General features: G+C 44.2%; 1 protein-coding gene across 2 annotated transcripts; it reads right to left on the bottom strand.

Moving 5' to 3' along the window:
- Positions 1 to 212: 212 nt before the first annotated feature.
- On the bottom strand, positions 213 to 17,651 carry COG1 (component of oligomeric golgi complex 1). 2 transcript variants are annotated; one of them, XM_081899597.1, is made up of 15 exons: positions 17,287 to 17,651; positions 15,393 to 15,637; positions 13,186 to 13,367; positions 10,388 to 10,558; positions 10,132 to 10,288; positions 8,700 to 8,910; positions 7,246 to 8,034; positions 6,182 to 6,328; positions 5,312 to 5,473; positions 3,730 to 3,857; positions 2,662 to 2,770; positions 1,744 to 1,853; positions 1,574 to 1,652; positions 1,177 to 1,217; positions 213 to 374 (listed from the first exon to the last, which is right to left on the bottom strand). In XM_081899597.1, exons 1-15 carry the CDS (start codon positions 17,632 to 17,634, stop codon positions 353 to 355), a joined length of 2,901 nt encoding a protein of 966 aa, XP_081755723.1. In that variant the 5' UTR covers positions 17,635 to 17,651; the 3' UTR covers positions 213 to 352. The 2 variants fall into 2 exon arrangements, with proteins under 2 accessions (XP_081755723.1, XP_081755722.1); XM_081899596.1 differs by lacking the exon at positions 1,177 to 1,217 and having other exon boundaries at positions 17,287 to 17,650.
- Between the last annotated feature and the right edge of the window lie 2,899 nt (positions 17,652 to 20,550).

The following is a 20,550-nucleotide window of genomic DNA, read 5'->3' as shown; positions in this document are numbered from 1 at the left end:
GTGAACTTTTGTTTTCTTACTGTACTCAAAACCAATAGTAACCATTTCATTGCTTATGTTTCTTAATACCTAACAGCTATAAAATAGATGTTTTCTGTTAATAGCTTCAAGTTACCTAAGCAAGGGTCCAGTCTCTTTGACAGCAAGTACCAAAACTTAAATTCCACTCCCTTAAGTTATGCTGAAGTAGATGCTTTTTACAATGCCAAAAGTACAATCATTCACATTTTATTGAATCATTTGGTCATGCTAGAGAGCCAGCCAAGTTTAAATAAAGATGGTGCTGCTGTGTCCTCCTCCTCAGCTGCAAGCTGCCTGAACAGGGAGCCAGGGCGGAACGTCTCTTCTGCTCTTAGAAGGGCAGCAGCTGGGATCTGTTAAATTAGCAAAAGAAAGTCAGTAACCTCCTAGGCTTTCTTCTTTTTAAGCTGGCTTGCATTCAGAGCAGGCTCATTAGTAGCTACATAAAACCAGACCAGGGTGGGGGGTTAATATGTGCAGTTCTCTGTGTAGCAGAGAGAACTGTAGAAACAATCATCCTTGCCTTGAAGCCTTTTGGCGTGTTCAGGAAATTTTACACTTCCCTTGTAGGCTTTTGAGACACAGAAACACAGTCTGCTGCTCAAAGTGCCTTCTACTCCCAGCTCCACTTACGGCAACCATCAATAACTTCCTAGGTAAGCGGGCGGACATGTTAAGTCCATTTTCTTACCTACAGTAGTAGCTTTCCCTTATTTTGAAAGGCTTACTCTATTACTACAGGGAAGGCGCATCATAATGGCAAGCAGAAAGGGAGGCAGTTTTGCTTATGTAGTAGTGTCTTACATTACCAGTGGGTTCATTTTAGTCTAAAATTAGGTTCATTAAAATGTATGTGCAACATATGTCCAAACCCTGCCATAGCAACAGATGCTTCTGATATTTAACATGTGAATTTCTTTACATACTGAGAACTTTAGACCTCTTTGTCCACCCTTCCCTGCAGCACCTTCTAGGGTGTAGTTGCATGGCAATACAGAAGGAAACCCATGCCAGCTGCTAGTATGCATTCAATTTCTCATATGTAAACTTGGTAAGTTTGACAACAGCTATCAAGTTCTATGGCTACATAAGCAAGCCTTAGCACAGAAGCCTACAAAGGAGAGGAAGCCACTCAATTCACACATGCATTAATACCCCAGCAAGATTTCTTCAGGGGTTACTTGGTCAGCATCATACTAGAATGAAGGGTACAAGACAGTTAGATTAATCACTCCTTTAACATACCTTATTATTATTAGAGATAAGCTGTCAATGTGCAAGTCTGTACTAACAATATACGCTAATGTTGCTATCGACTCCTATACACAATTTGACAAATTATTTAACTAATTCATCTTCAAACCTAGAAAAGTATATGCTACTCCTAAAGTGTCCAAAGGAAATTGTGGCATGAGTTTCTGATTTACTTTTTTTAAAAAAACCAACAACAACACCCTGGGCTCCCTAGGAAAATCTTAGCATTAACATTACCAGTGCAACTAAACAGTTGGCAAGAGTGGAGAAAACCATAAGCTAGAATAAAGGAACAAACCTGAGCCTTCTGTTCAGTGTTTCTCATAGCTGATTTAGTCTTGCGTGAGCTTGACATGCTGAGTGGCAACAGCCCAAATCTGAAAAAAAGAAAAAAAGAGGTAAAATATTTTGCACCCCCACATGCTTTGTTTCACGGACTTCCTATTGCCTATAGCGTGAGTCACTTACCTGATTTGACTAGATGCTAGAGGTAGGATGTTATGTAATTCTTGAGAAGTTAAATTACTGCTTCGGCTGGTGTACTGATTCTCTGCCCCTGTTAATAAGCCAAACAGGACCTAGAGGAGCACAGAAAAAGGTAATTGCTTGGTTGTGGCGGCAGTACAGTGGTACCTTAGGTTACAGACTCTGCTAACCCAGAAATAGTACCTCGGGTTAAGAACTTTGCTTCAGGATGCGAATAGAAATTGTGTGGCGGCGGCAGCGGGAGGCCCCATTAGCTAAAGTGGTGTCTCGGGTTAAGAACAGTTTCAGGTTAAGAACGGACCTCTGGAACGAATTAAGTTCTTAACCCAAGGTACCACTGTAGATGCAACTGCCAAGTGCTCAGTGAACCAGAAATAGGATTTATTAGATTGGAAAGCAGCAAAGGAAGTACCCTTAAACAAACACAAGGCAAACTCTTAAGGGTCAACCTGGCCATTTGTGTTTAAAACAAACATTTCCCTCCCCCCCCCCCCAGGATTTCAGGTTCACTTTTATATCACTTGGTGTTAGGTGTTTGTCTACTATGAGGCATGAACTTCCAAGGATAAAATCCATACAATCTCATGGGATATTTTTGGTTTTGGCTATTCAGGAGACAAACGATGCTTTGATTCTGAATGCTGCAAATAACAGAACTATTGGACTGCATGATCAAAGTGTACCCTAAAATGTGCTTACATGCTTATACCACTATCCAACTGTATGCATACACAACCCTTTCCCCCTTGGTTTTCATTATTGTACTGGTTCTATTGTTGCTAAGGAACAAAGTGCAAAAGACCATTTCTATGTGTACAATTTTACCAAGTAAAGCACCCTATCTTTAAGTACAGTAGCCAAACAAAATTGCAACAGTTATGTTCTTTTGCCTGAACTTACAGAGGTCCGCTGCACCAGACGATTAAGGTTGCTGTTTAAGTGTGGTGTAAAGACATCCAAGTCGAAGGGATCTATATAACTTTCCAGAAAGTCTATCTCTTTCTCAATCCTGAAACAGAGGGAGTAAAGCTGAATCGGACAGAGATACATTTTTGACAGTCAACAAGAAAAGACTGATGTGAAAACAAAAAAAGCAGGCATTCAATCACTTTCCAACCATAGTAATGGAATGATTAACAGGATCCTGTGCTGAGCTATTTAAAAGTCCCTTAATTCAGTGAGAACAGAGTTTAACATTTTTAAAGCTACATTCTGGTTTCCAGTTACAGTTGAACTGATGCCTTACAAGCCAGAGGAATAACTTAAAATATTCCAAATACATTTTATATAGCAAGATGCCCTGTTTCTAATAAGCTGCCTTAATGTAACCTCTCCTTGAAACTACTGAGACTGGAATCACTACTGTGCTCCTGCTGATCTCCTGGTGTGTGTACAGATCTGCAAGATTTCTGACAAGGATTTCTGTTAAATGGCTCCTTATTTAAGAATTGTTCTGTTACAAAACTTTATGCACAGATTACAGATTTTGGGGAGCATCTTGCTACTCATGATTGCTGTTGTGGGCCCTCTTCTAGTGCTCCTTTCTGCAAATGGAAAGAGTGAGATACAGGTTTGCTTGGTTTGTCTCCAGCCAGCCTCATCTGCTTGTATCCGTGCCCTAAGCTATGGACTGATCTGCATCCAAGTGTATACTCTACCCGCTTCAGCGTAATTTATTATCAATCAATGAACAGCACTGAATTTTAGTAAGTAGTGGTTACATTCAGAGCTGGTAGGAAAATATTAAATTACCTAGATTCAGCTCTGCACAGGTGAGAGAAAATAGCTGAGATATCTAGGCAAGCAAAGTCTGAGCCTACTAGCCCTGCGTGTAGCCTCACATACACACTGATATATCAATGCAAGGTGACTGGAGCACAAAGGGTGCAGTAACATTTTGAGGTTTGCAAAGGGAGTAAAAAATAAACCCACTGTTGAAAACACTCAACTCCTGACAGAACACTGTACCTGGAATCCTGCTTGTTTCTGCTGCCTTTCATATCTTCACTCTTAGTTGTCAGGACTATATTCAGATACCGAAGATCATACAAGAGTTGCAAAGCCCTGTTCTGAGTGATGGGTAACTTCCCTTCTTTCTAGAAACAGGTAGGGGAAGGAAAAATAAGGTTGATTCTTAAGCAAATGTCTAGGCCAGCAGTCCTCACATATATTTAAAGTTTAATCAACAATCACTTTAAGCATCTAGATCATGTGGTTCTGTGCCCAAAATACTAAAAGTAGTCCCCTGATAATCACACTAGTCTGTGAAAATGTTTATTAGGCCCCTGTGAACCTGGATTTTTGTTTTTGTTTTTTTTGTTTTAAATCTCATAGCAGAGATAGCCAAAGAATCGCAGCACTTACATACAGAAGGTAGAGCACGGACAGTTGTAGAACATCTCAATTTATTCAGTGTCCCGTATTTTAGTTACCTGTAACTGCTTGTGTGCGAGCATGCAAAGTGATCTCACACTATTACAAACATACAGGTTTTCCCCATGGAATCATACCCTCCCCCATTAAGAACTTCAACTCTATAAGAAATACCCACGTAATCAGACCTGCTCCTGTGGTTGCATCATTCAGATGCTTCCCCATAAAATGTCAGATCATTGCATGGAGAAGGGTCTCCACTCAGGGTTCAATTCAACATGTTACTCTTCCAATCATTTCCTCTGTGCAAGTATTTCAGCTTGCCAGACAGAACACTACCCCTCCCCTCTCCCACCCCGAGCCAATTGCAGGTGGCAGGGGAGCCCTGTTATGTAGGGCTTCTACTGACTGGACTGGTTAGGTGAATCCTGCCCTTTGTTAACTGAGCTGCTCCGAGATTGGCTGCCTTCTATAGAAAAGGGGAAAGCAAGATTAATGCCACAGTCAAACGCATACATATTTGTAAGTATCGCCAATTCCAATCATATTTATTCATGGGCAAAGATGCTATCAGCCTTCTAGTATACTTTTTTAGTACTGACCTGGGAGTTCAAGTGCTGCTATGAACATGTGCAAGGACTAAAGGTTTGCTGTAAGCCAACATTACTGATTCTCAGAGTAGGTCCACTGAAATTAACGGACATGACCAATTTAGGCCTATTTTTTTTATTATTTACTTGAACATAATAGTTTATTGCTACACAAAAAGGTCTCCAAGCAACGTAACAAAACATTCAGTGGTCTGTTCTGAGTACAACTTGGTTAGTGACAAAACAGTGCAATTAAAGTCCCAAAAGATACACCCTTCGCTTTTTCAACTAGCGAGATGGTCTGAAGGGACAGAATGTGTCACCCTACAAATGTTGTTGAACAACCACTGGCTACACTGACTAGGGCTGATGGGCACTGAGCTCAGCAACATCTGTGGGCACCACATTGGCTGCTCCTGCGTTAGAACTTTCCCCATGAGCGAGCCTTGCAAAGCGGGAGCCGATCAATAGCTTTGCTCTTGACAATTCACATTTTTCATTTCCTGGGTTTTCGAATACACACTTGGAGCAGGATTATCAATCTAGTCAAACACTGTGCAGTGGTCCACAGACCCCCAACAACGCACCTTTTCCTGGCTCGCTCCTGACAGTTTTTCATAGCCAGTTAATACTTCAGTCATACAAGTCTTCAGTAGTTCCTGCAAGGTGACCTTGGGAAGGGTATGGCCTCCAACTCGATTGACTTCTTGGCACAAACTGAAGAGGAGGGACTGGACGCACCATGATGGCTGTGAAGAATACCAGTGGTAAAAACATTATGTTTTCTTGAAAGGACAAGTGTCTGTTTTTTACTTTGGCAGCTCCACACTCCTTTTGACAGTGACACTTATCCTGAACTGCATAAAGTGGTATTACAAATCAAGGGTGGCAACTTGTGGCCCTCCAGATGTTGGACTTCAAATCCCATCAGCCCTTGCCAGCATGCTCAGTAGTTAGGGAAGATGGCAGCTATAGACTAACAACTTCTGGAAGACCACAGGTTAGCCACTCTTGCTATAAATCAACCCCCCATCAGGTTAAGTCTACATACAAACCTTCTAAACTGTGTCATCAAAATCTATACATTTCTAAGACTCAGCAACACAAGCTGGTACTAAATGTGCCTTCTTAGTATGAATAAATATTACTTAGACAGGGACAAGAAACTGGAAACTTGAAACTGGAGGCAGGTGCTGGATCCTAATGACTGTCATTCCTCTTCTCTAGAGGTATGATCAGGGAAAAAAGAAAATCAAACCAAGTGGCTATCACCCCACTGCACTTTTGTAACATTCCACCATCTTCTCAGAAAAGGCACTGAGGAGATTTGGGCTTCAGTCTCAGCTGTGCTGCTGGGTTATTGGGCACATTTGAGAATCAGTTCCCCTCTCCCTTATGTAAACTGAGAACACTGTACAGACTAACCGTTGGTGTGTATCTTACTGCTTTTCACCCACCTGCACAGGGAGCCGTATCTTGGACTTTACACTGCTTCCAGTCTCAGTCTCTTCTTCAATTTCAATCTCTTCCCAGTTGGTGGCTGTTGCCAGAATGGATCCAGCTTGACCCTTTAACAACGACTGTGTGAACCCCTGAACCAGGACCTAGTGTAAAATACAAATAACAGCAGCAGGAGAGCATCAGAACCAATCTTTTTATGCCCAAGTGAGATTTGGGGCCCATAGGTGGTCAGCATGCAACTATCACAGCATCATTTTTCACATATGAAATTTCTGAAAACTGCCTTTTGGCATTCTGGCACCATAAGTGTCCTACCAAATTCCATTCCTTCATTTCAAATCCTTTATTTTATTTTAGTACTATTTCTAACAAAAATTAATCTGTGAAGCAATTTGTTTGGCCTTAGCATGTTGAGAGGCAGACACGGATATGGAGGGAAGCATGGGAAAACAGGCATAATCAGCCTTGATTTTAGCCAAATTCTGCTTTGCTATCTGAGCTAAATGTCATGTCACAGCTCTGGTGAGGAAACATGGAAAAGTCAAGGTTCTTCATTGCATCTAGTAGGATTCAAGACATTTCTGCACACAAGAGAATACTGCTCAGACATTTTCCTGCCTTTTTACAATCTGTTGCAGATTTCAAACATCTAGTAACAGGGTCCCCACAAACCAAGTGGTGGCAAGGTTTACCTTGCCTGGACCTGATCGGTCCCACAGAGATCCGTCTGTGGGCCGGATCGCACGCACTCCTGCGATTTCTGCCATCTGTGCATGTGCAGACATTATTTCCAGCACCGCTGAAGCGAGTCGCTGTGCCAGTTTACTGCAGTGAGCCGGGACTCGCTGAGCAGGTGGCTCGGTTCTGCGGCAGCTCGTGGGCCAGTTAAATGGCCTCCATGGACCGCTTCCGGCCCAGGGGCCGCACGTTGCTGACCCCTGCCACAAACGAAGAAAGCATTTGTTCTTATGGTAAGGTGGGAGGCATTGGATGCAGTAAAAAAACAAACCAAAGCACAAGAGGAAAGGGATATTCCACCACCTTCAAGACAGAAACTCACTTTAGCAACAGCTGTGCTCCAAATCCGATAGGCAGACAGGCTATCCTTCAGCAGCCGTTCTTTTAATTCTTGCCATTTAGCCTTTATGGGATTCACCTCTTGAGTTTTCCCTTTCCCAACCTTTTTCAAAGGCCAAGGCTCCCTCAGAACACTTTCTGTGTAACCTGATTTACCCAGAATGCACTGCTTCAAATGCGGGCATAACTCCCCCAACGATCGGCAGAGCCGTGCCATGAAGAGAACGGTGTTGATTTTGGGGTGGTGCAAAGCGTCTGCACATCCTTGAAGTACGTCCTGAGCCTGATGCAGCTCTTCCCTAACACAACCCAGCACATAATCCACACAGCCAATGCAGTGGCTGCGCAACAGTTCTTCTACTGTGCCTGCATCAGCAAACCTGTCAAAGGCAGAGTTCCTGGGTTGAACACGCAGAGCATCCTTAGGCAGAGAGGAGTCAGAGGGCAAGTAGGACAGAAGGTCCTCCAACTTGGCCTTCAGCTTGGAATCCAGAGCGCTGCAGAAGCTTTGAACTCGTGGGCTGTGGGCCTGGGCCTTCATGGATAACCCACTCTTGGTGAACTGACTGCGGTTTGCCACACTGATCCAGGCTGCATCGGGTGGCAAGTCATTTGGATTCTCTGACCATAAGAAAGAGGCCATGTTATGTTCAAATAGCATATGTTTGTTGTGGGCAGATGCATCAACCTTAGCTTCAAGCTCCTGTACAGACACAACAAGGAGCTCCTTGGAGCTGCTGGAGATGTCATCAAATCCTTCCTTTGTCAGCGTCTGGAAAAGAAAAACTCATTACACAGAGACAAAAGCTGGTGCATCACCACAGACCCAACCAGAAGCATGGGAATGCTTTTAAGATATAGCAGGAAATGGCAGGGTACACACAAACTCCAACATTCAGGTTTTGAGGAATGTCCTTGAGATCTGCCCCCCCTTTAACCCCCAAGGTTCTTCCCAAAGTTCCACTCAAAATTGATGTCAAAGGAACCAATGCACAGTTAAACCAAGTTGGAAAAGTGGTAAGCATAAAAAGTATATTATTGCTACCAAATATGCAGTCAAATGGGTTTCTGATCTCTAGAAAGTAAACATGAAGATGTATCCAGGTACAAAGGATACATATATTATAATTATATACAATTATTATACGAATAATTTCATCCAGCGTGGATTAGGAGGAAACAGGAGCTTATGGGTGCTTTAGTATTTTGCTACAAATGATAAGAATCAGATGATAGTTCTATTCTGAACAAAGTTCCCTTTACACATAAAGAGAACCAGAGTGGAAATTTCCTAATACATCACAAACATCTCTGAACTAGTCCTACACAGGAGTAGCTATTGTCCAAAACCAAAAAGCTCAATTACCATGGCAAATAATATTTTTGCTTAGTTTGTTAACCTTTAAGCTACCTAGCCCAACTGTGACAATATATTACCTGTAATCTGTCCAAGAAAAGCTGTTGTAACAAATCTTCCCAAAAAAAGATGGGTTTGTCAAGGAGTCGGTGACATACTGTCTCCCAGTTCTGACTCATGGACTCACTGGTGAGCAGTTCCCACACAGCATCACGAATTCCAGCTAGACCTTTAAGGCTCTTCACATAAACCAGCAAATTTGTGATCCCAGATCTGATGTCATCATTGCACCTGAAAGAAATACTGGATGAGTCGCTGCCTGAAGGACTCCCTTGGGAGTTACTTTTCCCTGCACAATAATTGCAGAGCCACTACTTCTTCCTGCATAGTAATTAAAAGCTGCATTGAAAAATACTCATCTGCTTACGTGAATTGTGGCCTTTACTGAATCATGTAAACCAGAGGTCAAACAGGCGCAGCTAGGAGCCAATGTGATGGCAAAGGGTAAAAATAAACTCACACTCTCCCTGAACAAAGGATGATGGGTAGGTGAAGTGTCACAATCTTGTAAATACAGATAAAATTATGAAGAACTCAAAATAGGCACTTATCTTTCACTAGTGTTTTAACACAGCAGTGTTCTCAGGAAGAGAGTTCAAATATATTGAGCTTCCACTTTTGTGGTGACTGGAGCATAAGAGGAAGAGTACCCTTTTAAATTATCATGACAAAGAGTATAAATAAGAGTTCAAATGTCCACCTTGCAGTGACAGAAAACTAAAGCACAATATTTGGGTGGTAGGGTGGAGCAACTAAAATGACTTTCCATTGCTGCACCTTACCCAGAACTGAAATGGGGCAGGACAAAGACAAGGATGGGCCTTTGCAGGTGCACTGACGGGAATGCCGGATTGGCCTCACCTGTAAACCTGTGGACCCCAATCTGACCAAGGTAAGGTACAATGGTGCTGAGAAGGCAGCACTACCTGGCTAGTTAGGGCTGTCAGATGGACCAGAATTATCCCAGAGTGAACCCAGAGGCAGCAGGAAGCAAATGAGACCAGCAGAAGGCCATATTCCACAATAGTGAGGGTGCTACGAAATATCTAGATACACTTTTGAAAGCTGCATCTTTTTCTTAATTTGTTCAATCTATGAAATTCAGGTAAACAGTACCAACCACCAGTGCTTTTTTTCTGGGGGGATGCAGGGGTATGCATACCCCTAAACATTTTGTGAATCTAATGGGGGAAGAAACTGAAAATTTTAATTTTTTTAGTTTCTTCTGTAGCACAGTGAATCATCAGTTCCGCTGCTACCCCCGATAGCGACCTCATTTCCTGCCATGATGTTTCCTGACGGAATGAGAGTACCCCTAAACATTTTTTTAAGGAAAAAAGCACTGCCAACCACAATGATTTTCACACAAAGAGTTTTACCCAAGTCTACAATGGACCAGGCAATGTGCTTTTCAAGTGGATCATGATGGCAAAGCTAGTTCCTCAGACTCACATATTGATCCATTTCTGAAGTGTATCTCTAAGGTAATCCTGGCTAATAGGATGTGCCAGAGTTCTGAGTGTTGGCTGGAATTCTGCGATGGAAGATGGCAAATATTTGAATGAGCTGCTCAGCTTGGTTTCTTCCTTCAAAGCTGTGATGCCCTTACCTAGGGGAGAAGAGAGGTCAGGCTACTGAGGATTAAACTAGGCCCTCACCAACGATAACATGGTAATTTTGCATAGTCCCTACCAGTTTTGCTGCTCACCTGCTGGATGCTGGCTTGTGATGGTCTCCAGGGTTGAGAAGAGCAAGCCACAGGGAAGAGATGGGTCTGAAGGCATTCCCTCTGGCAGGGAATAGAAGAGGGCATGTGCTTGATACAGGGTTGTGGCTAGCAGCTCCACCAAGGAACAAACTTGCGCTTTAATGCCAGCATCTGGTTAAAAAAAAAAGCCAGTGAATAATAGCAGCCATTTTGCAAGGTAGAAGTATTGTGCTCATAGACAGACACTTTCTTCTGCATTGCAACTGCTGCCCTGGGTTGCAAAGACAAAAAGTATCATTTGATGGTTAACATATTTCCATATCCTCAAAATTCAACTGGGGGGGGGAGGAGAAACAGCAGTTTTAAAATGTTATCCAAACAACAACTACAATTTAAGAAGGATGTTGACAAGCTAAAACATGTGCAGAAGAGGACAACCAAGATGATCAAGGGTTTGGAAACTAATCCTTATGAGGAGCGCTTGAAGCAGCTGGGTATGTTTAGCCTGGAAAAGAGGAGACTGAGAGGAGATATGATAGCCATTTTCAAATATCTTAAGGACTGTGACATAGAAGAGGGAGCATGCTTGTTTTCTCCTGGAGGGCAGGACTCGAGGCAATGGCTTCAAGTGACAAGAAAGTAGATTTAATACTAAACAAGTGGAAAAACCTTCTGAAAATAAGAGCTGTTTGGCAGTGGAGCAGACTCCCACGAGAGGTAGTCAACTCTCCTTCCTTGGAGGTTTTTTAGCAGTGATTGGATGGCCATCAGTCATGGATGCTTTAGCTGAGATTCCTGCATTGCAGGGAGTTGGACTAGATGACCCTTGTGTCCCTTCCAACTCTTAAGATTCTAACTTTAACAATTCTCCCTCCCAAAACTCAATTTATCTCTAATGCAAACTTAGGTGTTCCTGCAGACAACAGAATTAAGTGGACACCAGTACTCAATCTAGCGCTGACTCACCTTCATGCAGATGACTTAAGGACTAATCATACTGTTATTATCTCAGCTACCTCTGCTGCTGAGGCTATGAATTTACCGTATTTTCGCACCATAGGACGCACTTTTTCCCTCCTAAAAAGCAAGGGAAAATGTGTGTGCATCCTATGGAGCGAATGCAGGGGGGAGGCAGGCGGGAAAAGCCCCCAAAAGCCGCACACAAGCTTCATGCGCTCTTGCGGGCTTTTCTCCAGGAGGGAGAAGGGACTGACTGGCCGCATCAGTCCCTTCTCCCTCCTCGGGGAAAAGCCCCCAAGAGCAGCGCCCTCTTTAAAGGCTGCGCGGCTCCTGCGGGCTTTTCTACGAGGTGGGGGAATCCCCTCACTTCCCAGAAAAGCCAGGAGAAGCCACGCAGCTCCTTTAAAGAGCGCGCGGCTTCTGCGGGAGGTGGGGGAAGCTGCAGCAGATTCCCTCCTCCCAGGCTCCCTTTGAAGCGGCAATGTGGGAGGGGAGCAGCTTACACTCGTGTAAGCAGCTCCTCTCCCACTTTCCTCCTTCAAAGCAACTATGGAGGAGGGAAGGAAGGGGACCATGGATCCTCCGCTGCTCGAGGCTGCAGCGGATTCCCTCCTCCCGGGCTCCCTTTGAAGCAGGAAAGTAGGAGGGGAGCAGCTTACACTCATGTAAGCAGCTCCTCTCCCACTTTCCTGCTTCAAAGTAGAGGGAGTCCACTGCAGTTGCGAGCAGAGGATCCATGGCTCCACTTCCTTCCCTCGAAGCAGGGTGCGGGGGTGCAGGGGGAAAAGAGGGCAGGAAATAGATGCCGGGCAGGAAGACACAACCACACTTTGACCACTGGAAAGTCCACCTCAGCCTCCCCAGATTTCCACTGAGACGGCCAGGCTAATCTCGATGGCCATAAGTCAGGCTCAGCATTATTAACTCGACTTAGATAAGCCATGGTTCCCCTTCCCACCCTCCTCTGAGGCTCGATTTAAAGCAGAAAAGCAGACAGGAGCTGCCCGCTTTGCTGCTTTAAATAGTTTTGTGCAACATTTGATTCAGAATATTTTTTTCCGTATTTTCCTCCTCTAAAAACTAGGTGCGCCCTATGGAGCGAAAAATACGGGTATTTAAGATTTTGACTGAAAGGTTGCAAGACCACTTGAAAACTGAGATCAAGAACAGTGGCTCAAGAAGATTGATCAGATCTTCCAGCTGGTTCGACAAAGAGTGCAAGCAGGCTAAAAGCCAGCTGAAGAGAGATTACCATAAATATAGGAGCTCTAATTTACCCCTCTTAATTAATGAATATGTCACCCTCAGACAGAAGTATAAACTGCTGCTAAGATGGAAAAAAACAGGAAGTAGAAAAACACGCTTGGCATATCTTAATAAAGGCCCCTCACGATAAGGACATCTGCCTCTTCTGGCATACAATATCAGGCCTGCTGGAGAATACTTGTAATGTTCCAGTGTGTACTATCAGATGCAATATTATCACTCTATCATGGGCAGGATGATGAGGTCAACCAAAAACCAGAATCTTTGGAAAACTTACCAGACTGGCCTCCAGTATCTATGACTGAGGCTAAGAACCTTAATTTCACAGTTTAAAAATAACAAAGCACCAGGCATAGACTATTTGCCCCCAGAACTGCTGAAATCTAACATCAATTGGTGGGCCTCCCTGCTGGCAGTGCACGTGGCGGTAGCCTGCTTCTGCGCAGGCGTCAAAAGCCTTCCCATTATTTCTGGGTTTGCCGCGTGCGTATCCTGTAGGATACGCAACAAGGGCAGTACGTAACCTGAGGTTACTGCACACTAATTTAGATGAAAATTTCACTTGCACTCACCATGATGGGGCTGATCCAGAAGCTGCTGAATTGCAGATTTCCTGGCCAGCAGGAAGTCAGCAAGAGCCTGGCGTGGAGAACTCCCCTCAAGAAGCATGGCTGAACACAATGCCTCTGCTACGGCTTGGTCCAAAACGGTCTGGCATTTCAGTAGCAACTTGCTCTCATGTAGGATTGTTGACCTAATTGGTAGACAAAGGAGGCACCGTCAAGAGGTGTGCTGTGCAACACTCAATGAAGAAATGTAAAGTTCAAAACAAGAATCAGTGGTGGGAAATGATAGCTTAGAGCTGCATAACATCATAAAGAAAGTGGTAGCTATTTTACTTCTCTTGCCTAACTGAAGGGAGCTTTGGGTGAATACTAACTCGGATCTATGTTAATAGACTAAAAAGTGATATTAAAGCTATTATGCTGTGGATGCAAACCCCTTTCATCAGCGTGGCTAGGACCAAATCCAGTTTGCTCCTCTCTTCCTAGAATTGCTTTCAGCAGCAGCCATTCCAATTGGCCACATATTAGAAAAGGGCAAGTTAGTAAAAGCGCCATACACCATCAGCTCAGCTGGTCCCTCTTCCCAAAACTGTTTCCTGCAGTGACCATGCTGCCTGGTAATTATGTAACTCCATTATGTACAGTATGAAAGAGATGACACTCAACTGCACAATCCTGTTCAGAAGTAAGTCCCACTTAATTCTTGGAGCTTACTCAAAGGCAAATGGGTACAGAACTGCAGCAGGTATATGCTTATCTTCCTTTCACTCTATTTTTTATTTTCTTTTTTAAAATATGTCTGTTAGATTTTTTTAAACCATCACTATATCCAACATTTTTAGTGCTTTGGCAGGAAAGTGGCATATGTGGAGTACGCATTTCATAAAACCAACAGCAATAAGGGTCAGAGATAGACCTAAATATAATGTACAGTCCCAAAGTTTCCTGATCTTCTTCCTTCTCCCAAAAGTATTAGATAAAAAAAAAGCCTAAACAAAGAACACCAATCTAGATGGACAACCAAATCTAACACAGCATACTAATTTTAGGCTTATCATCAATCCTCCGAGGGAACGCATTACAACCAGCAGAATGACCTGAAGCAAGTGTCTAGAGTGGATGCAATCCATTCAGAAGATTGTGTGTGTATGTGTTGTGGTGTGTGTGTGTGTGTGTGTGTGTGTGTGTGTGTAAAGTAAGCAATCAATATTCATGTGAAATGTCCAACTCAAACATCAGGGAAGTTTGCAACCAAAACAAACTTCTCCCAGATTCTACAGTAATTTGCATGCATAACATAATCCAAAAGCTAGGGCTAAGCAATACATAGCTCCAGATAGTCTCCGCAATGGAGTCAATCATATTTTCAACTTAGCCATAAGGCAGAGGAGCTGTTGCAGAAACTGACTGGAGCTGCAGCTTCTAAACCAGAAATGTGTATGCACCCATTTACTCACACACCTGCTTCTGTTGCAATGTCAGAACTTTTGGCAGCCCTCAGGAGCCTATCCAATCACCAACACACACTTGGTTCAGTTTTCCATAAGGAAAGCAAGAGATAGAACTGAACACATCCAAGAGACTAATTTTTCAGGGGCAACTCGGGAAACAATTTGAATATTGTTTGTTTAATTTTTTGAACTCTCTACTTCCTTGTAGAGGTTCAACAGCCAAGCTATGCAGCTTAAGCATACACTCACCTTAAGCATACACCCATCACCACTGGGTTTTAAAGTTTTAAGAACCCATTTATTGCTTGTCATAAATCCTTCACAACAATGGGTGGTAGAAATCAGATAGTAGAGATTCTCAGAATATTATGGAAACTGACAGATTTGCAGTTAAAATACCTTATTCTGTGCTTAGTGACAAAACTGCAGGACTATAGTTCTCTAAGCTACTTAGCAGCATCTTTTATGTCTCTGATACCATTTCTAAGTCCAAGTTCTTGGGAGAGGAAGGTCTACTGTTCAAAATAAGCCTTTTAGTTAATATTGACATTTTTATCTCACTTTCCACAAAGGCACGCAAAGCAGCTAACAAACCCCAACAGCATTTGCGGTAACATTTCACAGCAACTAAAACATTCTAGTTGTTTTCGAGGGCAGCCCTGTAGTTAAGTGTGTTACTGTAATCCAATCTTGATGCAGCTAATGCATCACAGCAACAAGATGAGCAAAGCTAGAAGAAGAAGAAATTGGCTGGCTACTTACCGGAAATGGCTAGCTGCAGCTACTTGTCGTGCAAGGATAGGAAAACGTGCCAGAATTGGGCTGTAGCTGGTGCCAGAAGAATCCAGCTGCAGGAGGCGCTGGAGGTGGCAGCATAGCAGGTACAACTGGGTGGCATATAAGTACTGAGAGGATTCCATAGCACTCCAGATTTTCTCAGGAATCTGCAGTAGTAGTTGGATCTGTGCTGCCAAACAGTAGAACTTTTCCTGTGACTGGCGTACTGCCTAGGTAGGGAAAAATACGTGCAGCCTATGAAATAAATTGATGCACATACAGAAACTACTGGAGCATGGATTGAAATCGTTTTGAAAAAGAGGAGATGTTGCTAGCATATATTCAGAATTATAGTTCATATAACTATATGCCACAGGGTTTGTTATATTAAGTGCACAGTTTACCCATGTTTACTAACTCAAAAAGGACAAAAGATTCCCGCAGGAGCTGTACTAATAGATAAGCAACATGGGTAGCTAGCTACTTATAAGAAAGTTTATAATACGATCATGGAGGTTAAGGTATAAGTTAACATAACACATATCAGTTCTCTTTGCCACAGGGGCAAAAGTAGGCTTTATTTCACCGGGAACAAAGACCCAGTTTGGCACACAAACGCCACATATTTGCAAATGCACAAACACAGGCTGGAAGCCTCAATGGTGCCCCCTTCTGGAGGCTTCACCCAGGGCAAAAACCCCAGCTAGTCCCCACCTGTGTTTTGCTTTATTGGCTCTGCTTTGCTTTATTAATCTTTTACTTTGGAACGCTTACCCAGGAGCTCACCCATCAAAACACTGATCAGACTAACTCACTTTTCAAGTCTTAAATGATGTAACAGCTTCGCATTACCCAGATCATTTTCTGAATGATTCCAGTGCTATTTTCCTAGAAAAAAAGATGCCAGAACTCACCATAGACACCTCCCTTGTTCTCTTAAGAATGGCAATGGCGCCCACCTGAGAGGTGACAGAACTGAGTTCGGGCTGAAAAAATAAAGCCCTGCCTGAACCTGTAGTGCGCTTACGTCTTCTCCTGCTTCCTCATACATTTTGATGGGTAGAATGTCTCTAACTAGCAAAGTTAACTGTTAATTAAGGGGGGGGGGAGAGAGAGACAAAGGAAACCCCAAGCAGACACAAGTTTGGGAAACACTGCTTTAAACAACGTAACAGCTTCACATTGCCCCAGATAATTTCCTGAACCGCCTACAATGCACTTACACCTCCTCCTGCTTCCTCAATAGGGTATGAAGCTTTTAATGAACAAAGGCGATTGCTAATTAATTGGGGGGACCCCCCCCCCAGCGGGTAGTCTAGTGCTTCTCAAACCTGAGTCCCCAGCAGTTGTTGAGACTGCAACTCCCATCCTCCCTAGCCAGCAGGTATGGGGTAGTAGGAGTTGTAGTCCAAAAACAGCAGGGTGTAGCCATGTCCTCCTTGTGGGGTGTGTATGTTTGTATCTATGCATATATGTGTGTGTGTGCGCGCGTGTATACACACACACACACACACACATATAAACACACACACACACGTGATATATATATATATATACACACACAAACACACATAACCGGGACACCCCCATTCAACAACTTTGGTGTATCCCCTTTATAAAAACAAAAAAAAGCTCAGCAACTTTGCCTGCAAACCCCCCCCCCCACCCCGAAACAAACAATAAATAAATCCATGAGATTGGGAAGCAGTGTATTAAACGGCGTAATGGCTTCCCAATCACCTCAGACCATTTCCTGAACCTGTGATGCACTTACGGGAGTTGTAGTCCACCCACAGCAGCTGGCGGGAGCCAGGTTTAAGACACCCCCCCCCCACACACACACGCCCTCCCCTCACCGCGCCCCTCAGCAAGACCCCACCTCAACCGCCGGCCTCCGCGCGGGGGGCTGGCCGTTATGAGGGGCGCCGCCCCCTCCGGCGCGTCCCTTGGCCCGCCGCTGCTGCAGCCCCCGCACGGCCTCCACGAGGTGCTCGGCGCTGAGCCGCATCTCGGCGATGGTGTCGGCGGCCTCGATGAGGTCCCGGTAGCGCTCGCCGACCATCTGCCGGAGCTCCTCCCGCTTGCCCTCGATGCCCGCGCGGACCTGCCGCTCCACGGCCCTCAGCTCCGCCACCGCGTGCGCCTCGAAGAGCGACTCGGCCGCCCCCGGGCCGCCCCGCTTCAGGGCGTCCAGCGCCGCCGCCTCGGCAGACGCCGTCGCCGCCATCGCCGTCGTCCCGCCGCCGCCTTTCCCTCAACCGGAACGGGCCGCGTCGCCTCCCGCCTCCCACCTCTGACGTGTCAACGTTCGCCATCTTTGACAGGGGCAAGGGCGCTTCTCGGCCCGGAAGGGCAGGCGAGATTTCCACTAGTTCAGCCTCGCGGGCGCCATCTTTGTGTAGGGCAGAGTCGTTGTCTCTCGGCTCTTAAAGGGAACCGAGCGTCTTCCGAACTCAATATTATTTCGTCTGTAGATGAAACTGTAGACGAGGCACAGATAAAAATCTGCAAAACAAGATATATATATTTTTTTAAAATAAAATTTTATTTCATAAATGTTAAAAAAAAATCCTAAAATTTATGCACCACTTAAAAGGACCCCAAAGCGCTTTACAGAAAAAATAAAGCAGTGAAATCAAGAAATCAACCATGTTTTAAAACATACAATAAGGTAAAATACTAAAACAAATCGAGTCACCTTTCTAAGCATCTAGGTAAGGCCTGTCTAAACAGGAATGTTTTAGTAGTGTTTAGCTTTGTCTTGTATCTGAAGACAATAAACACTTTGTTACTTAGAACTGTGTGGGAGAGGTTTGCCTTAACTGGAGAAGAAACTTTTTCTGCTGGGAGCAGGAAACCTCTGAAGACTTTCCCAGGGCTCTTTATACTCTGCTGATGCATCAATGCACTACCTGAGGTGACTTATGGACTCACTGTTAAGTTAGTGTTCATGGAAGACAATCATACTCCTATACAAGCGATTGCCAAAGAAGAAGAGAAAAATGAACTACCAGCCGACTTCTACAAGCACCCAGCGGTGACATAGCATGCAAAGAGCCCATTAAATACTGACAAGGTGCAATGGAAGCAGGAAAGCTAGAACCCTGAACACAAGCATTCCATGCTTCAACCTTTTGTTGCAGTTTCCACTTGTAACCTAAATTGACCAGACTAGAGGTTGGCATCCTAAGGCCCATGGGCTGCTTCTGTCCCATGACCTTCCTGGAACTGGCCCACGGCCATTCCATGGATCGGCATGGGGATTCTGTGCTTTTACCCCCACGGCACCATTTTTTTCCTCGCTGCAGGGACCGACTTCCAGGTCAGAAGAGCGCCGATGGAGGAGCCGGAAATAGCTTGAGCGCATGCACGGGCACACACGCTCCAGCCCACTGAGAGGTCTGTTGCCGACCCCTCGACCACACCCTTCTACAGTGGTACCTCAGGTTAAGAACTTAATTCATTCTGGAGGTCCGTTCTTAACCTGAAACTGTTCTTAACCTGAAGCACCACTTTAGCTAATGGGGCCTCCCGCTGCTGCCCACTGCTGCTGCGCGATTTCTGTTCTCATCCTGAAGCAAAGTTCTTAACCCGAGGTACTATTTCTGGGTTAGCAGAGTGTGTAACCTGAAGCGTCTGTAACACAAGGTAAAGGTACCCCTGACCATTAGGTCCAGTCGTGGCCGACTCTCACTTTATTGGCCGTGGGAGCCAGTGTACAGCTTCTGGGTCAGGTAGCCAGCATGACTAAGCTGCTTCTGGCGAAGCAGAGCAGCACACAGAAACACCGTTTACCTTCCCACCGGAGCAGTACCTATTTATCTACTTGCACTTGATGTGCTTTCGAACTGCTAGGTTGGCAGGAGCAGGGACCGAACAATGGGAGCTCACCCTGTCACGGGGATTCAAACCACCGACCTTCTGATCGGCAAGTCCTAGGCTCTGTGGTTTAACCCACAACGCCAACCGCTGTACCACTGTATTAAAAGCTGCTCTCTTTATAGAGTGAAAAGTAAAGAAAGGTTATGAGTGAGCATATACCGTAGGACGTACACGGTTATACAACCTCTAGCACAGGCCAAAGAACCATTTAACACAACAGCATCCTGCTTTCCTCAGTTGCTAAGCAGATCCCAGCAAGAAGCCCACAAGCAATGCTTAAAGTTAATAGCACTTTCCACAGCTGAACCCAAGCAACTCAATATTCAGAGGCAAAATGCTTCCCTATAAAGCTGATAGCTATTGATAGTCCCACCCCACCCCCTCAGTATGGATCTGGCTGGTCTTCTTTTACAGCTGATGGTCCACAGCACTTCTTGTGACAGTGAATTCCACAAACTACATTGTGTGCAGAAAAGCATTGCTTCCAACTGAAGCAACATGCAATACTTGGCTAAGCCATTAGATGGAGATACATTCACAGGCGTTTAACCAGCCTGCAAAATGCATCATGTATTTTAAATTGGTTTATTTTATTTTTTTATTTTATTTTTAATTGTAATTTTACTGGTGTTAGCCGCCCTGAGCCTGGCTCTGGACGGGGAGGGCGGGGTATAAATAAAATTTTTTATTATTATTATTATTTATCATGTCCTCCAAAAAGTATTTAAAAAAAAGAAAGAAAAATATTTAGATCTCTCCTCCTCCTCCTCCTCCTCCTCCTCCTCCTCCTCCACCCCCCCATCAATTGGCAGATAATGTAATGCTTTGCTTTCCCCTGAAGATGTTATGTTGTATACCGAAACAATGAGGTTGAATGTATAAAAGTTTCACGACAATATCAAAAGGCTGAGGAAATTTTACAGACTGCTGAAACATAAAAGATAGGCAGGTAAGGAAGAGGTTAGGAAATTTAAACAAGATTAAAAACATATATACGAAACTGTTCCAACAACTTTTTATTGAGTGACATGCATGAACACAGTAAAATGTAAGTAGCGTTGTATGCTCAAAACAATCTGGATTGAAAGCTGCAGGACTTAAAATGTGGAGGCATCCCCTTCAGTTTGCACAAACACATTTCTGAGTATGAACGAAAGGTCAATGCTCACCCGCCTTCAAATGAAGGCTTCTCACAGGGCTATTGTTAAGGCAACTGCTTTGCACCAATCTCTCGCTGTTAGGTTATTTAGAATCACATTGC

Source organism: Podarcis melisellensis, assembly GCF_964234715.1.
Source record: "Podarcis melisellensis genome assembly, chromosome: 2".
NCBI lineage: Eukaryota > Metazoa > Chordata > Lepidosauria > Squamata > Lacertidae > Podarcis > Podarcis melisellensis.
The sequence above is the reverse complement of the archived record's forward strand: the minus strand, read 5'-3'. Positions and strand labels throughout refer to the sequence as shown.